This window comes from Capricornis sumatraensis, chromosome 1 (assembly GCF_032405125.1).
Source record: "Capricornis sumatraensis isolate serow.1 chromosome 1, serow.2, whole genome shotgun sequence".
NCBI lineage: Eukaryota > Metazoa > Chordata > Mammalia > Artiodactyla > Bovidae > Capricornis > Capricornis sumatraensis.
Genome location: NC_091069.1, coordinates 205,737,664 through 205,762,183, shown reverse-complemented (window position 1 = coordinate 205,762,183; position 24,520 = coordinate 205,737,664). Strand labels below are relative to the sequence as shown.

The 24,520-nt window shown below is 39.1% G+C and overlaps 1 protein-coding gene across 1 annotated transcript in view; it reads left to right on the top strand.

The window, feature by feature from the left end:
- SERPINI1 (serpin family I member 1) overlaps positions 1–24,069 on the top strand; it is a 29,809-nt gene extending 5,740 nt beyond the window's left edge. Inside the window, exons 5-8 of the mRNA XM_068977189.1 lie at positions 6,502–6,599; positions 22,153–22,239; positions 23,674–23,763; positions 23,993–24,069. Of these exons, the coding sequence (XP_068833290.1) occupies positions 6,502–6,599; positions 22,153–22,239; positions 23,674–23,763; positions 23,993–24,069 (352 nt within the window). The remainder of the gene's footprint in view (positions 1–6,501; positions 6,600–22,152; positions 22,240–23,673; positions 23,764–23,992) is intronic.
- Positions 24,070–24,520: the final 451 nt, after the last annotated feature.

Here is a 24,520-nt window from a genome sequence, read left to right as displayed (position 1 = left end):
TTTCACACTCATTCAGTTCTGCCCAGAGACACAGGCTGACTCATTGATTCATTCAGTGCTACTTATGAAGACCAAGTTTCAGATATGAGTCAATATCCTTAGCTTAATTTTAGAAGATTTTTCAATAGATTATCTCTGAATATCATTTGCATTGACAGTCTCTGGTAGTTCATTAATATTAGAAGTTGATAGTAGCTGGGGGAAAATAACTACTTTGTTGGAAGTGCAAACAAGTCATGTTTTAGGTGTTAAGATGCAATCATAAATAAGCAGGAAGAAGCTTAAAATTTTCCCTGTGACTGAAAGAATTAAAGCTATGCGGGGCCTAGATATTCTGACTACCATCCACTTTCTCAACCCTTTCTCTGACCACTCACCATATAAAATCCTTTGTAGTAGGTACTGTCTGTGTGCTTGTACTTATTCCACAGTCACCTGCCCTTTTATGCCTCTAGGTGTCTATGTACATTTTTGCATTAACCTAAAATGCCCTCTTGGAGTCTTTGCCAGGTATTGTTTACTTGGCCTTCAGGTTACAACTCTGGCACCAGTTCTTCTAGAACCAGGTGATGGAGCAGATGACCCTCACTTTGCCTCATGTATTCACCTCCCTGTTATGACAATGCATTTATGTTATTACTGTGCATGTTTGCTAAGTCACTTCAGTCATGTCCAACTCTCTGTGACCCTATGGACTGTAGGACAGCAGGCTCCTCTGTCCATGGGATTGTCCAAGCAGAATACTGGAGTGGGTTGCCATGCCCTCCCCCAGGGGGTCTTCCTGACCCAAGGATTGAGCCCACATCTCTTACTGTCTCTTGCATTGGCAGGTGGGTTCTTTACCACTAGTGCCACCTGGGAAGTCTCAAATTACCATCCCATAGCAGAATTAAATTTTTTGTACGTCTTGCTTTTTTTTTTCTGTAAATTCTTTTAAAGTCAGTTCTCTCTCCCATCCTAGAAACACAATAAGTGTTTGCAAAAATCAAATCCAACTGAAGATATTATTCTGCCCTGAATACCTTAAAACCTAACAGGGGAGCTAGACCAGTAAATACAAACAACACATTTATAAACATAATGTGTAAATTCTAGGCTAGAAAACAAGACATAGATAAACAGCCAATAAGTATGCACCTGTGTGTATGTGGAGTACAGTTCCAATATTCATTCCATATTAAGAAAATTTTAAAAACATGATTAATATGAATACTGAAGGATGATAAATAAGATATTAGTATTAAAATTGAATTACTTAAGTTCATTGTGCACACATGCATGCTAAGTAGCTTCAGTCATGTCCAACGCTTTGCAACGCCCCTGACCCCATCAGATTCCTCTGTCTATGGGATTATTCCGGCAAGAATACTAAAACTCATTAACTAATTCATATTTATTCCTTTAATAACATTAGGAATTATCATTTGAAAGTTACATTTTATATAAATACTTATTTTTCCAAAACTTTAGCTGATGTTTGTTTCTGTTAATGAAAGACTGTTTGAAACTATATACATTTTTAGCTAGAACTATATATGTACTTTATTTTAAAGTTGTATATTCATAATATATAGCCATATATTTCTTAGTCTACATATGAAAGTTAAGGTAATCATAACCCCAATTTTTTTCTTTCTGGCTAAGGTACTTGTATAACTTCCCATGATAATACATTTATGTAGAAAGATTTCTGTTCTCAAGGAGAGATAGCCAATGAATATCTAACAAACAAAACCAAGGGTTTTTATAATAGATGATCATTTACGTCTATTATTTAGTACATGAATGCTTCCCTGATGGCTCATTGGTAAAGAATCTGCCTGCCAGTGCAGAAGATGTGGGTTCATTAACTGAGTTGCGAAGATCCCCTGGAGAAGGAAATGGTAACCCACTCCAGAATTGTTGTCTGGGAAATCCCATAGACAGAGGAACTTGGCAGGCTATAGTCCATGGGGTTGCAAAAGTGTAGGACACAACTGAACAATAACAACAATTTAATATATGAACAATGTATCTTAACTCTAAAGGAACCATTTACTTTTAATCTTTAAATAACTAAATCTGATTTAAACTCTTATCTACTGACCTTTTATCATTAATTTTGTATTTTCCCTTGTATTTTATAAGGAATTCTTTTTGATGACATCAGAAACTCGGTACAGAATTAATGCATCTTTTACTAAATTCTATGAATTAACTGTAGCATTTCCTCAAATATTTAATTCTATGAGGATGCAGTTATTTGGTATTTTAAAAGAATTCTAAATGAATGCTTAATCAGTATCATATATTATCATTCAACCATATTCACTAGAAAATGTGGCCTCCAGGTCCTGTCCACTGAGAAATTGAATGCGGCAGCAGAAGAAAATTAAATTTTCATTTTCTAAGAGATACTCTTCAATTATGAAATAGTTTAGCTTGCTTGCTTGCTCATATTAATGCCTGTTACTAAACTAGGCACAGTTAATTACCATGTATCCATTTTGCCAGAAGTACTACCAGTTCTCCTTCTGCATGGCTAATGCACAGAGTGGGAGGCTAAATAGCTACATAAGATAAATTGGGTTTCCTTTTTTAAGAGATTGACTCTTTTCAAATGCCAGTGTGTCAGTAATAATCAATGGGAACCATCCACCCCTCCATTTTACAGCTTTAGGACCCAGCAAATGTTCATTGAGGGTAATGATTAGGGTAATGATATATGTGACTTTAATTTTAGCAAAGGTAAAAATTTTCTAATAGCTGTGTTCCAGCTTTACTCAAATGTCTGTCTTAAAGGGCTTATATAGCTTGTTTGTTTGTTTTTTCACATGGAGACACTACTCTAAGAATTGAACTTAGTATTTCTGAATTTGCCCACATTCTGATTCTATCTGACAGGTATTTACTTTCTATTATATCAGATTGGTGGTGGACAGGGAGGCCTGGCGTGCTGCGATTCATGGGGTCGCAAAGAGTCGGACACGACTGAGCGACTGAACTGAACTGAACTGATATCAGATTTTATACAAATTTATTTAAAATGCTTTCCTTAAGAGGCATAGGGTATTTGGGGGTTGGGGGAGAGTGGAAAAGGCAATTACTTTTGTATTGTTATTTTTTTCCCCTGAACAATAAATCCTACAGGAATCAGATGCTGAATTGAAATTACATTTTTATCCAAAATACAAGAATCTGTTCAAAAGAGGGTAAGATTTCTATCTCTATGTGATATTAACAAATCCAGTGAAATACCACAAGGTTTATACACAGTCATACATACATCTCTAAGATTTAAATGAGATTCCCAAATATTCTTCTAATTTATCCATGTTAGAAAATATAATTTGGCTACTATATAAAATATATTTTATTTATATATGCATAATATATGTAAAATATTTAAAAAGCACTGTGGAGTAATGCCTGCCCTAAAGTAATGATCATGTAATTATTATTTGTTATTACTATTGTTTATTTCTAAGTCCTAGTATTTATCTTTTGTTAATCTATCTCTAAGTAGGATTTTTAAAACCTGATTCTAATGAAATTGCCATCTTCATTATATATTTTTACTTTTCTGGATTTACTGATACAGTTTAGGTATAAAAAGATTTTTCTAACATCAGAATCACATCTCTACTTGGAATGCAGATGGACTGGCTGTAGTATCTTTCCACTCTGACCTTTGTAGTCTCAGATTTTTCATTTGTGATCAGAGTGCTAGAAATCAAAGGATAAGTGGTTCTCTATTTTGTAATGAGAAACCATCCTGCTACTTTGAAATGCTTGTCTTCTAATAAAGCACTTCAGTTCCATGCCTTAAAAGAAAACCGGTGCATAAGCCATCTGATTTTGTTCTTTAACATGAATGCTTTTATTAGATTTTTTTACCAAGGGTTTAATTGATTCTTACACATATTTTTTTTTACAAATATCCTTATATGTAATATATATTTGTTCTTTTCTAACACTTGCTTCACATAATCTCCAGTGTTTCTGCCCTCCATATACCTCTTTAATTTATTCAGATATAATAGAAAGTTGCAAATGCAAGATTACATCAAATGCCTTTACAAAAACAGCCATGCCTTGTGGTTTAAAAAAAAAAGCAGTGTTGTGGCTTTTTATTTTTAAAATCAGTGGGTGAAATGTAAAATCTTCCTGTAGCTTGTTTGTCTGTTTTTAAAGAAGCCGTTGTTGGAATTATGGTGATTAGTTGGGGGGGGGGGCACTTTTCAGTCAGGAAGATCTCAGCTCATATCTTGATTCTGCCACCTACTAGCTGTGTGATTAGGACAAGTTGCTTAGTTTTGTTGAACTTCAGTTTATTCTTCTGTGGAACAGAGATAATAATACCTATCTCATAGGACTGCATGAGATTATCACAGGGATGAGTAGATGAGATTCTAAGCATAAAAGAATTTGCACAGTGCCCAGGATATGGTGGCACCAGCACTGATGGTAAAAACTCTCCTGCCAGTGCAGGAGATGTAAGAGATATGGGTTTGATCCCAAAGTCGGGAAGATACCCTGGAGAAAGGAAATGAAAACCCACTCCAGTATTCTTGCCTGGAAAACTACACAGAGAGAAGAGCCTGGTGAGCTACAGTCCATAGGGTCACAAAAAATCGGAAATGACTAAAGCGACTTAGCACTGCACTGCACTGGGACTTGGTAAACACTCAGTGTAAATGTTGCACATAGCTACAATATAGTAAGTACTGTTAACAGTATCTGCCCTTTATTTCATGCCTCCTACATGATAGCGCTGTCCTAAGACATTTGGAAACCTTATTTAATCTCCTCAATGATACTGTGAAGTAGGCATTATTATTGCTATTTTCCACATCCCAAAATCGAGGCTCAGAAATTAGGGAACTTGCTCAAAATCAATCTCTATCAAATACCATCTTCATCTGAACAGCCTCAGAAGTGTGAAACAAACAAAGCTGGTTTTAAGAAGTAAAAAGGATTTCTTACTGACATCTTCCTTCGTGTCCCTATTTTAGGCAGATCAGGGTATACACACTACCTGGATCATATCTCAGTTCTGTCACTTATTAGCCATGATCCAAGGTGGAGCTGCCTTGGTGGCTCAGCGGTAAAGAATCTGCAATGCAGGAGACCTTGGTTTGATCCCTGGATCAGGAAGATTCCCTGGAGAAGGAAATGGCAACCCACGCCAGTATTCTTGCCTGGGAAATTCCATGGACAGAGGAGCTGGGTGGTCTACATTCCATGGGGTCTCAAAGAGTCAGATGCGACTTAGTAACTAAACCACCACCATCACAACTTAATCAACTTATTTCTCTGCCCCTCAGTTTCCTCTAATATTAACTGAAGATAATAATACCTACCTCAAAGGGCTGTAGTGATATTTAAATTAATCTGTTTTTATTGATCTATTTTATACTGTTGGAATCCCATGGATGGAGAAGTCTGATAGGCTGCAGTCCATGGGGTCGTGAAGAGTCGGACACAGCTGAGCGACTTCACTTTCACTTTTCACTTTCATGCATTAGAGAAGGAAATGGCAACCCACTCCAGTACTCTTGCCTGGAGAATCCCAGGGATGGTGGAAGCTGCCGTCTATGGAGTCGCACAGAGTCCAACACGACTGAAGCGACTTCGCAGCATACTGTTGGAAAAGTTTCTGTTGTATAGTAAGCTCCATCTGTGACCAATAAATAAACGAACAAATAAATAAATGACAAAGCATACACAGAAAACACTTTAAAATTTCACTCAAGTCATTGAATATATTCTGCAGTATATTTTTCTACTCATCCCGCTTTTTATTTTCACAGTCACTATCTGCTTTTTGTGGTATCAAAGTAAACAATGTTTGAGTGCAAGTTAAACTGTTGGATATAGACAACATTTAGTACTTAGTTTAATATGTTTGCTATACATTTACTCATCTTTTGGTTTTCTCCTGATCATTCCTCTTGTTTATAGCAAACATTCTCTTGTCATTCTCCTTAAAACCAGAAAATCAGAAATGATGCTAGTATAACATTTAGTGACTATTACAGACTTAGCTTTTTAAGGACACAGCCCATTGCCTAAACACTTGTATTTATGATGTTTTGATTAGAAGGCAACATATTTTAAAAAGCAAATAGTTAGTACTAACCAGCTGTTTTCACGTTTTATAAAAAATTAATAAAAAGCCTTTGCTTTTAAAAACTGTGGTTGTTTATTAATACAGTCATGGCTGGTCCATATTTTTCACTGGAAATACTGGTGATACAATGCATTGATTTGGAAGAGATTCCCGATTAAGACCAACATAGCTTCCTATTTATTAATGTAATACTATTCTGTTGTTATTCTTTTTAATACTCCCTCTTTTTACAATAATAATCAAATGCTACATGCAGTCAAAAGCCAGGTTTAGCATAATTTATCCTCTATAAAATAGACTTTTAAAAAATCAACATATCTAACATTTTATTCTTGTCCCAGGTAACAATATGCTGTAACTAAATACTTCTTCCCCTCTATGTTCTCCAGGTTCACAGTGGAACAGGAAATTGATTTAAAAGATGTTTTGAAGGCTCTTGGAGTAACCGAAGTTTTCATCAAAAATGCAAATCTGACAGCCTTGTCTGGTAGGAAATAAACATCAATTAAAATATATATATATATTCCAAAAAGCTTTTTTATAATGATGATGGTCAAGCCTCTGTTTATTACAGAGTTCTGAGGTAAAATATATTTATCAATTGCCAGATAAATATAGCAAATATATTTAACTTCTATAAGAAAATTATAAATACAGCCATAACATTAAATTTATGTTATTCTGATTCATGTCTTATCTTTGACAGTAGATTATATTCTCCAGAAGACCTGTCTTATACATCTTATAACATCTGACAAAATGCCTTGTAGATAATCAATAGATGTGTTGATTGAATATCTCAATATATCTGGTTATAATAAATCATATAGGAAAGAAACAAGGAAAAAAGGATAACTGAGTACCTGCTGTGAGAACTAGATGTTTTATAAAGAACACCTGTGGGATAATGTAAATATTGTCCTGCTGCTGCTGCTGCTAAGTTGCTTCAGCCGTGTCCGACTCTGTGCGACCCCATAGACAGCGGCCCACCAGGCTCCGCCATCCCTGAGATTCTCCAGGCAAGAATACTGGAGTGGCTTTCCATTTCCTTCTCCAATGCAGGAAAGTGAAAAGTGAAAGTGAAGTTGCTCAGTTGTGTCCGACTCTTCTTGACCCCATGGACTGCAGCCTACCAGGCTCCTCCGTCCATGTGATTTTCCAGGCAAGAGTACTGGAGTGGGTTGCCATTGCCTTCTCCTAAATATTGTCCTAAGTCTTCAATAAAAAACAGTGGTTTTGAAGAAATAGCTTCAAATATACTTGGCATATTAGCTGTTGAGTAATTTATTTTAAATATCCCACAGGAAAACAACCAGTTAAATTATTTGATTTCTTAATTTGATCAGGATAAAATATTAACATATTAGTAATAGTAATGTTGAGGTACTTAGAAATGTACAATTCTTTTGGAAATACTTTAAAGCTGCCAATTCTAAGACACTTGTGAGTATAAGTCTTAGTTAGATTAGATGATTATTTTCCATTATTTCTATAGAACATGGGAAATAATCCTTTTTCTGATGAGATAAAGACAGATCAAGAAAAAAGATACTGAATGTGTAGGGCTTCTTTATATGCAACTTACTGAATCAAAGTCTCCAACTATAGAGAGGGTAGAGGTAATTTAAAAAAAAATTCCTTAGCCTTTCATGTGTTTATAGGAAATAACTTAGATTTTTCTCTCCTGAAGCAGCAACCTATAGAAAAATCAAGCTGACTGAATAATAGCTTCTCAACCTGGAGTGTGAAGGCTCATGGACTGAATTTAGAGAAGTGGATGCCTCCACCCCTGAAATTGCATATAGGGGTGCATGTGTGTGTATGTGTGTGTGTACAAGAGAGAGAGACAGGGCAGAGATAGCAGGTGCATAGCTTTCAAGAATTTCTCAAGGGGTCTACAATGAAAAAATGCTTTATCCTCCCAGGTTTTGGCTTGGGAAGATTGTTTTCTAACCAGCATTCAGCTTCTAGCAATGAGATGATACTGATGTATTCGATACCACAACTTCTACCCGTCATTTAGACAACTTACATCCCAAACACTAATAGAACTTTTCTACATGTCTACTATATAAATGTTCCTGTCCTCACGAGAGAAGTGAATGTTCCCTGAGGAAAGGTCCTCATGGCTCACATCCAGGCTTCTAGGGCTCTGAACTTTTGAGTAGGGTTGTCAAGAAAGGACTAGTGGAGATTCAGAAGGTAATGGGTACATTGTACTTGAGTCAGAAATATATTCATGGTTCAAGCATAGGATAATTTAAAGTTCTCATGCTCCTTTCCTTAGGGATTCAGAGAATTTGTTTGCTATACTGGCCAAATTCCAACTGGATAAGTATATTTTGCTTTCTTACCATGGCTCTATGTTCAGTTTGATTAGAGATTCCTCACTGTCTCACCCAAACATCTAGGCAGTTATTTCACACACACAGAATATTTGCTGCTTTTCAGTCCTGAGGGAGTATCATTGTAGTGACAAATCAATCATTGTGATCAGTGTGGCTCAAATTTTTTCACATATCTGGAAGGTTTATAAGGTAATACTTAATTAATTGCCTTTACTGTCAGGGACAGTAGAGCATAAATGTACATATTAGTGCAGATTTGAAATCACCCTAGTCTCTTTCAGAGTTCATATAGTCTATAGTGGAAAGTCTCTGCTCTTTGAACAAGCCTCCATCAGCACTGAATTTGTCTCAGCATCCTTCCTGCTCTCAGAGGCATTCCCAGTACTTGACCCAGGGCTGACACATAGTTGGTACACAATAGACATCTGCTAGGGCTTCCCTGGTGCATTGCAGGAGAGGTAGGAGATGCGGGTTCAATCCCTGGACTGGGACAATCCCCTGGAGGGCATAGCAACCCACTCCAGTATTCCTGCCTGAAGAATCCCATGAACAGAGGAGCCTGGTGAGCTGCAGTGCATAGGGTCACAAATAGTCGGACATGATTGAATTGATTGGGCACACAGAAACATCTGCTAGAGGATAAAACAAGGGAGAGAAGGAGAGAACAGGTTTATCTGGGGCCACCTTGTCTACTATATTTCTTGGATCATTTAACTCCTTAAAATATTGGTAAGAAATCCAGGATTGGCCTCAAACACTACCCAATTCAGATTTTCAGGATAACTGATGTAAGGTTAACTTCTCAAGCTTTCAGTGAGAATTCCTTGATTCTTAAATTTCTAGTTTTGCCAGAGTCTTGGAAATCCTGGCATACCAGCCACCCCAGCTAATACCTTCTTCATTCTCTTTCTCCTTCCCTCTCTCTCTCACACACACAAATATACACATTACCTTATAAATCATTCATTCAGAAACCTTCTAGTGACACAACTATAAAAGTTGCCTCTCCATTCCTCTAAATTCAATAGCATTTATTCCCTGCATCATTTTGGGGGCACCATATGCTCTGTCTTATGTGGTTGATGTCCTTTTCACATGTATACTTCTTTTCCCCAAATAACATGAAAACCTTGCTGATTAAAATGTTTATGACACTTAGTAATCCTTACAAGTACCTAGGAAAATTATAAACATGTATATGGTTATTAACATGTATTTGGTTATTACTTTCTGCTTTAATGAAAATTTCATGGTGTTTAAGTTATACAAATTAATTATATTCAGTGCCACGTCTATTCCTTTCATTTAACAACTCTTAGTAAGGCAGAGGGAGAAGGCAATGGCACCGCACTCCAGTACTCCTGCCTGGAAAATCCCATGGATGGAGCAGCCTGGTAGGCTGCAGTCCATGGGGTCGCTGAGGGTCAGACACGACTGAGCAACTTCACTTTCACTTTTCACTTTCATGCATTGGAGAAGGAAATGGCAACCCACTCCAGTGTTCTTGCCTGGAGAATCCCAGGGACGGGGGAGTCTGGTGGGCTGCCGTCTATGGGGTCGCACAGAGTCGGACATGACTGAAGCGATTTAGCAGCAGCAGCAGCAGAAATGCAAACCCCTCTGGCCACAATGGCCAGGCAATTAAGGGGCATACCTGCATGGACTGTGCTCACTCCCCGGCTTTAGTGATGCAGGCGAAGAGCACCGGGGGAAGGGCACACCCCTGCCTTTAGAAAGATTGAGGACGAGCACTGGGAATGGGGCACACCCAAGACTTCAGCAAGGCTGAGCCTGTGCAAGCAAGGTACAAGGCGAGAGCAAATACAGCACTCATCCATGCCACTTCTCTAACTCCTGCCTTTGTGTTGAATCCTGGGACAAGCGAGACCGTGTCATTTAAAAAGGAGTGTCTCAAGTCTCCCCAGCCCCTGGGTCCTCTGGACATAAGCCCCTTAGGTTTCCAAAGCCAGATATTTGGGGATCTCACCTCTGCAGTGCTGGTCCCTAGGGTTGGGTGAGTAGCTCTGGACCAGAAATCCCTCCCTACTGGGAGTCTTTGCACCAGGGTGTGGGATTTTTGGTGAGACGGATCCTCTGCCTCTCCTACTGTCTCCATGAGGCCCTTTGACTTATTGTGGTCCCTCCCGGTGGTCAGCTGCTTATTAATTCTTTTCTAGCAGTCATTGTTCCATACATAGCCATAGATTTGGTGTCTGTGGAAGCAGAGTTCAGGATTTTGCTCCATCACCATCTTAGACCACCTCCTCGTAAGTATGTGTTTAAGCTTTTAAATGAGCAGAATATTATGAATATCTTAGAAAATGATAGCAGTGGTTGCCTCAAGGACAGAAGCTATTAGGTGAGAGAGGGCTTTTGACGTCATAGGCCGCTGTATTTGGTTTGGAAATTTACCTTGTGTATGTATGACTTCTTTAATACTCTTTGGTAAAGAATCCACCTGCTAAAGTAGGAGATGTAAGAGACGCAGGTTTAATTCCTGGGTCAGGAAAATCCCTTGGAGAAGGAAATGGCAACTCACTCCAGGATTCTTGCCTGGAAAATTCCATGGACAAAGGAGCCTGGAAGACTGAAGTCTATGGGGCCCAAAGAATCAGACATGACTGGGTGCACACATTTAAAAACTAATAAAATCCTTTTAAAATAACATTATTAGCAGAATGTATAAATTTAAAAGCACCCAGAAAACAATTCAGTACTGTTGGGATGCTGCTACATTCTTAAATCATGAAATGAAAATTTTATCTTTCTTCAAAAATAGTAAATGTATGTAGCAGTGAACAACAGCAACAACAAAACACCCTGCTTCACATTTTCTTGCTTCAGGAAAAACTGAGTGACTTGAGAGTCCTTTGCTAAGACCCCTGGAATCCGCTCTTTCATTTTCTGTTCCATGACATCTACTTTCATTTCAGACTCTCATTACTGCTGCCCTAGACTATTTCAATAGCCTCCTAAATGGTTTCCAATCTCTCTTCCATCTAATCTGTCTTATCTACCACTGCCAAGATTAATCGCCTTAAAACTCGCTCTCAGATCATTCCAGTTGCTCTTCAAAGCGTCCCTTCAATCTGCCGTACACTATCCACTTCTCATCAGGACGTTCAGACCTCAGCTCCCTCCAGCCTCAGCTCCATCTGATTCCTTAGACACAGTTTGTGCTCCAGCCAAACTGAACACTCGCTTGGCACCCCACATCCCCCCAACACCCCATCTTTATGAAATCTCTCCCACCTGAAATATCTTTTGAACTGAGCCTCAGGTCAGATATCCCTAACTTTAATAAGTCACCGTGATTACACCAACCAGAAGCTACCACTCCTTAACTACTATCATATTCTATTATTTTTCTTATGTCACATATGATGGCTGCTGCTGCTGCTGCTGCTGCTAAGTCACTTCAGTCGTGTCCGACTCTGTGCAACCCCAGAGACGGCAGCCCACCAGGCTCCCGCATACCTGGGATTCTCCAGACAAGAACACTGGAGTGGGTTGCCATTTCCTTCTCCAATGAATGAAAGTGAAAAGTGAAAATGAAGTCGCTCAGTTTGTCTGACACTTCGCGACTTCGGCAGACCACCAGGCTCCTCCGTCCATGGGATTTTCCAGCAAGAGTACTGGAGTGGGGTGCCATTGCCTTCTCTGACATATCATGTCTAATCTCCTAAAATTATGTATTAGGTATCCCCTGCCAGAATTTAAGCTCCCCCAAATTGATCCTTATGTGTTTAAGAAGCACCCAGCACTGTTGCTTTCTGCTTTGTACTCTCTGGATGAAAGAGCAAATAAGATGAGACGCTCTGTATCTGTGGTGTTTATTTTTTCACCTCAGTTTGACGTCCATTACTTTTGACGCTAAATTCCATTAACATAAAACATAGTAAAGACTCATATAATAATCATGGAACCTAGAGAGTGCTGAGAATCATTTTCTTCTCAGGCTGTATTTTAAATGCTCATCTAGTTGCAGTGAGGATCCGGTTATAGAGTAGGACTATTTTTGTAATGGAAATGAATGTCAGCATTTGGATTAATAGATAATCCTCTTGCAAGGTGTAAGGGGAAAGAGAAAGAGAGTACTAAATCCTTCAGCACAAAGTATGAGCTTTAATAAAGGAGCCAATAAAATAAAGGAATTAAGAAGATACAGCAAAAGCCATATTCAGGTCAGACTCAAGTACGTGGATTTGTGCTGTACTGACTCTTACATCCTGCCCTTGATTGTTCTCTTTCTTCTTCTGCCTGTAAGTCAGAGAGCTGCCTTTCTCTTCCAGCTATGGTTCCAACTGAAACCAGAATTCCACTTCCCCTACATTTTTGCCTGGATTTTTGCAATAGCTGACAAAGTTGATCTTCTTGCCCCCAGCTGATTGCTCATCCAATTCACGCTTTACAGCTGCCACAGGTTTCTGCTAAAATCAGGGCATTCGTGTCCTGTTCCTTCTGTTTTTTGTTTTTTTTTTTTTACTTTCTTCTTTTTTTTTTTTTGTCTTTTTATTTTTTTATTTTTTTTAATTAATTTTTTTTATTTAATTTTAAAATCTTTAATTCTTACATGTGTTCCCAAACATGAACCCCCCTCCCACCTCCCTCCCCATAACATCTCTGTGGGTCATCCCCATGCACCAGCCCCAAGCATGCTGTATCCTGCGTCAGACATAGACTGGCGATTCAATTCTTACATGATAGTATACATGATAGAATGCCATTCTCCCAAATCATCCCACCCTCTCCTTCTCCCTCTGAGTCCAAAAGTCCGTTATACACCGCTGTGTCTTCTTTCCTGTCTTGCATACAGGGTCGTCAGTGCTATCTTTCTAAATTCCATATATATGTGTTAGTATACTGTATTGGTGTTTTTCTTTCTGGCTTACTTCACTCTGTATAATCGGCTCCAGTTTCATCCATCTCATCAGAACTGATTCAAATGAATTCTTTTTAACGGCTGAGTAATAATCCATTGTGTATATGTACCACTGCTTTCTTATCCATTCATCTGCTGATGGACATCTAGGTTGTTTCCATGTCCTGGCTATTGTAAACAGTGCTGCGATGAACATTGGGGTACATGTGTCTCTTTCAATTCTGGTTTCCTCGGTGTGTATGCCCAGCAGTGGGATTGCTGGGTCATAAGGTAGTTCTATTTGCAATTTTTTAAGGAATCTCCACACTGTTCTCCATAGTGGCTGTACTAGTTTGCATTCCCACCAACAGTGTAGGAGGGTTCCCTTTTCTCCACACCCTCTCCAGCATTTATTGCTTGCAGATTTTTGGATCGCAGCCATTCTGACTGGTGTGAAGTGGTACCTCATTGTGGTTTTGATTTGCATTTCTCTGATAATGAGTGATGTTGAGCATCTTTTCATGTGTTTGTTAGCCATCCGTATGTCTTCTTTGGAGAAATGTCTATTTAGTTCTTTGGCCCATTTTTTGATTGGGTCGTTTATTTTTCTGGAATTGAGCTGCATAAGTTGCTTGTATATTTTTGAGATTAGTTGTTTGTCAGTTGCTTCATTTGCTATTATTTTCTCCCATTCAGAAGGCTGTCTTTTCACCTTGCGTATATTTTCCTTTGTTGTGCAGAAGCTTTTAATTTTAATTAGATCCCATTTGTTTATTTTTGCTTTCATTTCCAGAATTCTGGGAGGTGGATCATAGAGGATCCTGCTGTGATTTATGTTCCTTCTGAATGAACCCTGGGCTCTCTAGCATCATGATCCAAGCTCTTGACATCGAGCACATTCCCGGCCGCTCCCCTCTTCCTATAGCCCCAGCTTCAGTTGGACATTCAGGCCATCACCACTGCTTCTCTCGCCTTGCAAATATAATTCCTGGCTTGGGAATGCCCTTGTCCCCTCCTCCAACTTTCACTCTTCTACTTATTCTTCAAGAACCAGTTCAAATGTCACCCTCCCTGAGCAGCTTCCTGGACATCGTTCCCTTCCTAGATGGTTTTTCTCTCCATCATCTGAACTCTAATAGTGCAAAGTGCTATCAAAGTTCTACTTTTCTTTAGATTGTTTGTTCTCTTACCTGTCACTAAGCCAAGAGCTCCTCAGAATCCTGGAATGTGTCATAGATGTATTTCTGTCCTCAGAGCCCAACACAATGTGCGAAGCAGGATAGATGCTGGGTGGGAGCATGCCCTTAGGAGATGATCTTGGGCCCTGCCTTTCTCCAAGCTGGGGGCTTCTCTCGAGGCTCTGGCCCTCCTCACTCCCCATGCTCTGGTCACACAGGCCTTTTCTGAGTCCTTGAACACAACTGGCTTGTATCTGCATTGCACTAGCCTTTCTCCCATTTTACTGGAAACTCTGCCTTCAGGTCAGCCCAGCGCTGACTCCTCTGTATTCTTTAGGTCTCAGCTCAAATTAATCTCCTCAGACAAGCCTTTCTTAATATCTGATATCAGGTAGTTCCCCTTACCTGCCCTAGTCACAGCTAACCCATCACTTCATCTTATTTCTTATACTTAATATACCCTGAAACTGTGGTCTTTCATTGATTTGCTTTTTTAGACATCATCCTTATTATTTAATGTCTGGACTTCCAAGGTGACTCGGTGGTAAAAAGTGAAGTGAAAGTGTAAAGAATCTGCCTGCTAATGCAGGTGATGCAGGAGGTGTGGGTTCAATCCCTGGGTCAGGAAAATCCCCTGGAGTAGGAAATGGCCACCCACTCCAGCATTCTTTCCTGGGAAACCCCATGGACAGAGGAGCCTGGCAGGGTCGCATGGAGTCGCAAAGAGTTGGACGCAACTGAGCAACTGAGCACGCGTTCATTGAATGTCTGCTTTCCCTCCCAGGAAGGAACTATTTAGTGCATCATAGTATACCCAGGCCATGGGGTCGCGAAGAGTCGGACACGACTGAGCAATTTCACTTTCACTTTTCACTTTCATGCATTGGAGAAGGAAATGGCAACCCACTCCAGTATTCTTGTCTGGAGAATCCCAGGGATGGGGAAGCCTGGTGGGCTGCCGTCTATGGAGTTGCACAGAGTCGAACACGACTGAAGCGACTTAGCAGCAGCAGCAGCAGCAGTATACCCAGTGCATCAACAATATCAGGCACACAGGAGGTACTCAGTACGTGACTAAGTGAATGAGTGAATACATAAATGAATATTTGCTGGTCTGTCACAAAATCTATGTGGAAAAACAAGCAAGCAAACACTATTCCCACATTGAAGGGGCTCAGATTCTTAAAACCTTTCTAAAGGTCGTGGGTGGGGCTGAAGCTCAAAATATTTTAGCAGCTAAATTACAGAGACAGAGACGTTTTTGGTACCCCAGGGTTCTGATATGGAACTCTGCTCATTTTGTTATTTTAAGCCTGTCTTTGGTGACGCAGCAATCTATTTAAATTGGCTGTTTAGGAACAGTGCCATGCAGGAAGTAGTGGCATCCTCCTGTATGAAGGCCAGCCTGCCAGCGTTACGTCCATCGCAGACACTCAGAGCCTCTGGTGCCCTGAACAATACCTCATGCAAGCAAAGTACTCAATAAATATTTGCTCAGCAGCTGAATGAATACCTTAGTATTTTGCTCTGCTTTTTTTGGAAGAGCTTGTATTATCTCCCAGTTCTTCTCTGGGGGATCTAGGCTTTGCTGGCCCTGTTCCCATCTTATCCATTGTGAAAAGCCTTGCACCATGCTGCCTGGAGGAAAGTAGGACCAGTTATTTGGCAGCAATATCTGCAGTGACCAGAAGACACCTACTTGGGAACAGTGTGTGGATTTTTTTTTTTTTTTTTGGTGTTTCTCTTTCCCAGTGGTTTCTTTATTTCCATTTTTAGAGAATAGTTATCTTTTCTTGAAGCAATAAGATAAACTCATCAGTGTGAATCTCTGTAGCTCCCCTCACATAGTGATTCCTCAAATACCTGAGTGCATATACTGGTGGCTGGCAGTGTGCCTGAAACTGGGGATTGAGACAGAAGATGAATAGCACAGGAAGGTCCAGGCCCTCAGGGAGTAAGTGGCCTAGCAGGAAAGATGGCCTTGATTGACACATAATTACGCAAGGATGAGCCATATAGGAGGGCAAACATAGAAGCTATGAACTTGCCTGTATTCCCGCATGACCTTATCTCCTTCTGTGATGTGGTGGCGGCATACTCTTTCTTAAGCCACTTACAGCTTATATTTTATTGCAATGTAACTGCTTGAAGTTTGTCCCAAAAGAAAAAGGTTCCATTTTCTTTTGTGCCCTCAGTATTCATGATGTGATTTCTCACTTTTTACGTGTTCTCTCCTACTTGTACATCCAAAGAGCTGGCATTTCTCTCAAGGTTAAGTGTCCTGAGATCTTGTTTACAACTGTAGAAACCTGCTGTCTCTGGTGGGGTTGGGACATTGGTTTCAGTCTTTATCTGCTGTCTTTGGAATATATATGAAGACATTGGTCGTTGAGCCACATTCCCTTTGCTCTTCCACTCAGTTAGATTTTCTAAGTTTTCTAGTGTGTGTGAGGTCTTTGTCTTCTTTGTCTCTCTGGGACTGTTTTCCATCCACCCTGATTAGTGTCATATGTTTTATTTATTATAAGAATAAACTCTATAGCCAGAATTGTGGTCATGGGGCCTGTAGAGTGACAATACCCACAGTCTTACTATTAAAATATGAAATAATTAACCCCTTTCATTTGGGCTTTCCTGGTGGCTCAAACAGTAGAAAATCAGCCTGCAATTCAGGATACCTGGGTTTGATCCCAAGATTGGGAAGATCCCTGGAAGAAGGGAATGGCTACCCACTCCAGTATTCTTGCCTGGAGAATCCCCATGGACAGAGGAGCCTGGCAGGATACAGTCCGTGGGGTCACAAAAAATTGGACACGACTGAGCAACTAACACTTTCTTTTTCTTTCATTCAACAATTACTAAATGTTGGACTGTGGGCTTTTCTGATGGCTCAGTGGTAGAGGAGCCGGGCAGGCTACACAGTCCATGGGGTTGCAAAAGAATCAGACACAATTTAGTGACTAAAGAACAACAACGAAATGTTGGATTAAATACTGGTAAATTCCGCATTACCAGGAAGCTCCCTCTACTTAGGTTAGTTCACCCCTTAGGCTCACTAGATGCTAAAAGCCAGAGGCGCTAAGAGGAAGGACACAATTCTTGCCTGAAGGAGGTGCAAAATCCACTGAAAAAGAGAGATAACAGTATAAATATGATATATTATGAAGGCTTAACAAGAATTAGATCCTGGTTTCAGTGGGAAAGAGTGGTTAGTTCTACTTTAATGGGGGGTAGGAATCAGAGGAGAGCAGAAAAGTCCTGGTAGGGTTGGGATAAAAAGTGAAAGTATTAGTTGCTCAGTCGTGTCTGACTCTTTGTGACCCTATAGACTGTAGCCCACCTGCCAGGCTCCTCTGCCCATTGAATTTTCCAGGCAAGAATACTGGAGTGGGCAGCCATTCCCTTCTCCAGGGGATCTTCCCAACCCAAGGATCGAACCCGGGTCTTCTGCGTTGCAGGCAAATTCTTTACTTCTAAGCCACTAGGGAAGCCCAGGTAGGGTTGGAAGCTGAGCTTAAAAGAAGATTAGGGTCTGACTGTACAATGGTTTAGGGAGTTTCCAGGGAAACAAAGACACAGAAGTGATAAAGTGTGGTATGCTCAAGCCACTGCAGTTCAAAAAGTCTGGAACACAGTGGGTAGAGTGAGGAACACTAAATGAAAGAGGCAGAGTCAACCTCATGGAGCCTTCACACTGCATCCTGAGCAGGCATGTAGGTATGTGATATACTGAACGGGAGATGGGAGGGTGGGCTACCAGGTTAGAGGATAAGGGTTTAAGTAGGGGAGTAGCAAAAATGTTTGTGTTTGATGGTCATCCCAGAGGAAACTTGTGATGTAAACTGAAGGCAGAGAAGTTTTAACTGCTGACATCCCCAGAAACTCATTTTAAAAAAGGATTTGTATATGCTTCTGGGTTTAATTTTCTGATTTTAAAGAATTTTACCTCCATGTTAAGAAGTGAGTTTGGCCTATGATTTTCTTTTTTTAGACAGTCCCAACCTAGACAGCATATTAAAAAACAGAGACATTGCTTTGCCAACAAAGGTCCATCTAGTCAAGGCTATGGTTTTTCCAGTGGTCATGTATGGATGTGAGAGTTGGACTGTGAAGAAAGCTGAGCACCGAAGAACTGATGCTTTTGAACTGTGGTGTTGGAGAAGACTCTTGAGAGTCCCTTGGACTGCAAAGAGATCCAACCAGTCCATCCTAAAGGAGACCAGTCCTGGGTGTTCATTGGCAGGACTGATGTTGAAGCTGAAACTCCAATCCTTTGGCCACCTGATGTGAAGAGCTGATTCATTTGAAAAGACCCTAATGCTGGGAAAGATTGAGGGCAGGAGGAGAAGGGGATGACAGAGGATGAGATGGCTGGATGGCATTACCGACTCAAATGGACATGGGTTTGGGTAGAGTCCGGGAGTTGGTGATGGACAGGGAGGCCTGGTGTGCTGCAGTTCATGGGGTCGCAAAGAGTCAGACATGACTGAGTGACTGAACTGAACTGAACTTGTTTAATTTTAATAGCAAGGTTAAGACTACCCAGAGATGACTTAGATTTCTTTTATTCTCTTCCTAGAGTCTGGAATAGTTTTATCTCGGAGAATTCTATCTATTCCTAGAAGATTTGGTTAAAGTTCCCTAGAAAACCATCTAAGCTTGGAGTCTTTAATTTTGAGGGTTGGGGAAGATTCTGTCTACTGATTCAGCTACTTTAATGCTTACTGGACTATTCAGACTTTCTATATTTTTCCTTGATTCAACTTTCTGATTTATGTATGTTTGTAAAATTGTCCAGTTGATGGCAAATCTTCTGTTTCAAAGTTATCCACATAAAGGAGCACAGGAAACTTTGAGGGGAGGTGGAAATATTCTTTATCTTATTTGTGGAAGTGGGGTCATAGATATACACATCTATCAGAATTTACCAAATTGTGTATTATAGACAGATACAGTGCATAGTAAGTAATTTATACCCCTTAAAGTTGATTAAGCTTCCCGGTGGTGCTAGTGGTAAAGAACCCGCCTGCCAATGCAGGAGATGTAAGAAATGCAGGTTTAATCCCTGGGTCAGGAAGATCCCCTGGAAGAGGAAATGGCAACCCACTACAGTATTCTTGCCTGAAGAATCCCATGGATGGAGGAGCCTGGTAGGCTACAGTTCATAGAGTTGCAAAGAGTCAGATGTGACTGAAGCAACTTAGCACACACACAAAGTTGATTAACGTTTCTCTGCAGAAAATTATACACAGCATTCTTTGTGATTTTTAAAAATTCTCTTCTATGGACACTCCTTACCTAGGTACTGCCACTTGCACACTCAGGGCCATTGATGTGTGACCCTGCATTAACTGGCAGACTGATAAAAATGGACGGCAGAATCTGAAAATAATATAGCACCATTTAAATACTAAATAGTTAATATATTATACTTTCTTGGAGTTCAGTGTTTTGCCAACTAAATTGTTTTTACTAGTTACTTAATGCAATTGATATTTTTCTTTTCATTTGCTAAAAAAGACTAGTCACCTGGATTTGAGAGAGCTAGGTATACTTGTTTAATGTAAAACGTTATCCCTTCTAATTTTGTTCTAGTTATTAAATGCATTCTAGAAGAAAATATCATAATATGTGAGATGGACTATTTCATAAGTCAGGGCTTATATCTTATTGCTAAATATAAGCTGAAGAAGGAATAGATCTATGAAAAGAATAATCAGAGATGCCACCAGTTTGTCTTGAGGCTTATTCAGAACAAGCAGGAGCTTTTCAAGAGGTGTACCAAAAATGTTCTCGAACATCATTTTCTAACCGTATCAGATAATTATGTGTTTTTGAAAGTAGTACTAAGTAGTTTAATGGGAAATCAATTCTGCTTTTACTGAGTGGAGCTCGGCATCAGCAACAAAGCTAATTATCTTAAATTTGAAGTAGACCTCCTGGGGTGAAAAAAAAAAGGTACAAACTTGAGTAATCCTTTCTCTTGCTTCCTTGTGCTATTTTTTCTTTTTTCTGTATTTGAGGTACCTCCTGGTTATTTTGTTTTAATGTTGAAGAGAAGTTGGAAGCGCAAGACTGAATGCTGTTGTATTGTATCATTTGCTAGGACTCCCATAACAAAGCACTACAGACTGAGTGGCTTAAATAACAGACATTTATTTCATCATAGTTGTAGAGGCTGAAAGTCCAAGATTAAGGTGTCTTCAGGGCTGGTTTCTTATGAGACCTCTCTCTTTGAGTTATAGATGGCCGTCTTCTATGTCTTCACATGTTGTATTAGTCAGTGTTCTCCAGATAAAACAGATCCAACAGGATGAATGGATATACACACACAGATGGCTATGTGCATTTGTGTCTATATAGACATTTACACACACACACACACACACAGATTGAGATTTATTTTAAGGAGTTGGCTTGCACAATTGTGCAGGATACGTGGGTTTGACCCCTGGGTTGGGAAGATCCCTTGGAGAAGGAAATGGCAACCCACTCTAGTATTCTTGCCTGGGAAATCCCATGGACAGAGGAGCCTGATGGGCTACAGTCCATGGGATCACAAAGAGTAAGATACAACTTAGCGACTAAAGAACAACAACAATTTCCAAATACAGTCCTATCATGAAATCTTGAGGGTTAGAGCTTCAATATATGCATTTTAGAGAACAAATTCAAGCTGCTACTGCTGCTAAGTCACTTCAGTCGTGTCCAACTCTGTGCAGCCCCAGAGATGGCAGCCCACCAGGCTCCCCCATCCCTGGGATTCTCCAGGCAAGAACACTGGAGTGGGTTGCCATTTCCTTCTCCAATGCATGAAAGTGGAAAGTGAAAGTGAAGTCGCTCAGTCGTGTCCGACTCTTAGCGACTCCTTGAACTGCAGCCTACCAGGTCCCTCCATCCATGGGATTTTCCAGGCGAGTACTGGAGTGGGGTGCCATTACCTTCTCTGAAATTCAAGCTACAACAGCCATCAACTTAAAAGTAAGCATAACTGGAAAGACAATTCAAAGGGAAAAACAGCCCTCCTAATATTAAAAGTGTTATTTAGCCTGACTTTAAGATAAAGTGTGTTTTTGAAACCTGAGATAAACCAATTAACTGGAATGGGAAATAACTTTTTAATATATTCATATTTCTACAATCTAGAAGTCGAGTTTGTTTTCCTTTGCCAAGGATATTTATATTATCACAGTAATTAGAGATTAGATTTTTTTAAAATTTCTTATTTTGGTTATATGTGAATTTCTACCCATTTTCATTTTATGTTTTTAAGTTTCAAGTTAGAGAGAAACAGGTAAGGAGTTTTTCTTGAGTTATGAACTAATTTGAAATTGTTATTAAAAACAAAGCCACATTTTGCTTTTCCTGGCAATATATGAAATAAACAATGGGAATATTACCAATAAAATGGAAGAGAAAATTAGCAAGAGAATATAATATAAAAGACCAAACAGAAAATACGTCTTCAACAGTTCTCTCAAATCGATAAAAGTAATCTTACAACATTATCTCATATGTTTTATATCAGTATCTTATGTCACTTATGTTTTTCAGATCTGTTTAACTAAAGGGTAAAGTGCTTCCCTATCTCTGATACCAAAAAAAAAAAGAAAAAAATGCTTCTGTTCCCTCTCTCTCTCTTTTTTTTTGCAGATAACAAAGAGATTTTCCTTTCCAAAGCAATTCACAAGTGCTTCATAGAGGTCAATGAAGAAGGCTCAGAAGCTGCTGCTGCCTCAGGTGCCAAACTATGGTTTTCCCAAATCTCACCTTTTCTAGATTTGTATTCTTAAAGCAATCTTGGGTGGGAGAATGGGAGTCATTTTTAGAACCAAGTCATAAAACTGATGCTGCCCTCACTTAGAAGTCAAGCTAATGATGAACCTGCTAGGATTTTCCAAATAGGATATGAAACATGCATTCATTTCAGTGCCCCATGCAGAGTAACTCCCATCTCTAATGAGAGGCAGGAGGAGATTGTCAGCTCTGCAGAACAGATTTTCCTGCTGTGCTGTCCATTTAAATATTTAAAATATTTCCCTTCTTCCCCGTTAAACATTTTTCTTTCTATTTAATTATTTGTGGGAGTTAGTTCTTAATTTTGTCAGTGACGAGCTTTGATTTTTTTAAAAGCCCATGCCCAAACAAGCATACATGATAGCATGCAATACAAAATTTTAAGTTAATAATAAAATAATAATTTTAAATGAAAATTTTAAAAAATTTACCTAAATCATGCATCAAAACAACAACAACAATAACAGTAAATGTCCTTAATTATTCTGAACATTCTGATTTCCTTAGTTAAATGAGGATTTCTCTTTTCTCATTTATTTGTTTGATTTTATTTCAATATCATGTTCAACAGCCATCACCAAATTTTAGAAGGATTTTTCCCTTCTCTAGTAAAATGTAACACATCATGTTTGCACACATTTTTAACCTCGGCATATATTTACCCATTAAAAGGATCTCATCAGTTAAAACGGTGTTTGAGGGAGGAAATAGAAACAGTAGTGTCAGGCATTGAGAAAGCTTCAAATCTTACATCATTTAATCTTGGCCTTTTCCTGACAACACATCACCCTGCAGCAAGTATAAAATGATTATCCCACAATAAGGACCTCAAGGGAATTCAGTTTCCCAGCTGTAGGAAACATCATTGAATCTCTCCCTGCTGTATTTTCTCTTTAATCACTGCTGTTCTGGCCACTTGCTAGAAGCCTGGTGACTTGCTATGTGAAATCCCCATTTCAGATAAAAGAAATGATGATTTGGTAATATAAAGAAACTGGGGGAGGGGAAAACTGGAGGAGGGTATTTGGTTTTTTGTTTTTGTTTTTTTTCCACTTTCCTTGACTTAAGTCCTTTTATTAAAGCCGTAAATATTTGTCTGAGGCTGAGAATAAAAATTTGTAATAGGCAGAATAAATTATCCTCTGTTTTCGGTGGGGTGATGGGAGGAAACTGTGTGTGTGTACATGTGTGTGTACGTATTTGTTTTTCTTTAAGATCAAATAGAGATGTTAGCTCATTTACAATTTTTCTCTCTTTAAGTCTTTACAATCTTGCTTTACATAAATCATTACCTTTGTGCTGAACATAGATGGTTTGGAGAAATTGCTCATTAGTCCCTGCATATCCACAGACATGTAATTACTTTCTGTGCTACAGGAATGATTGCAATTAGCAGGATGGCTGTGCTGTATCCTCAAGTTATTGTCGACCATCCATTTTTCTTTCTTATCAGGAACCGGAGAACAGGTAAGTCTGTTGTGAGAACAGAACTTTATTTATGGCCAAAAAGAAATCATTTGTTAATTGAAAACATATTCCTGCATTTTTATCAGATAATTTCTAATGTTCAAATGATTTTTTAAGTGACAATAATTTATTCACATTCTTATCTTTAGAACATTGCTAATTGTAAGCAAGAAGGAAAATAAATAGCTTTAATTCAACTCCTTTTTTGTTCACTCCCTACCCAATGCAGGTACCATCCTATTCATGGGACGAGTCATGCATCCTGAAACCATGAACGCCAGTGGACATGATTTTGAGGAACTTTAAATCATTTTATTTGAGTAACAAAGAAAACAGTAACTCAGCACATTATGTTTGCAACTGGTATATATTCGAGACTTGTGTTTTACAATATATCTTAAAATAATATTTAAAATAGTTCCTGAAAAAATAATGTATGTAAATTATAAGCCAACTTGTCAAGGAATGTTATCAGTATTATTGAGATAATGGTCCTGTCATGTCATTGTGTTTGTTGTGCTAGTATTTAAAATAAAAGTACATAGTGAACATGTGAACAGCTCTGTTTTTCATTTTAGAAGTTGTAGCATATAGATACCTCTAGGGAGAATTTGGAAACAGTGGTACTTCTGGACTTCTTAAGTCTTTCATAATTGTGCAGAAACAAAGCACCAAAGTAAATTAGTGTTGTTCACTTATACATAACAAGCAACAACTAGTGAGGTATTTTTGTGGACAGCTACTCCACAAAAACTCT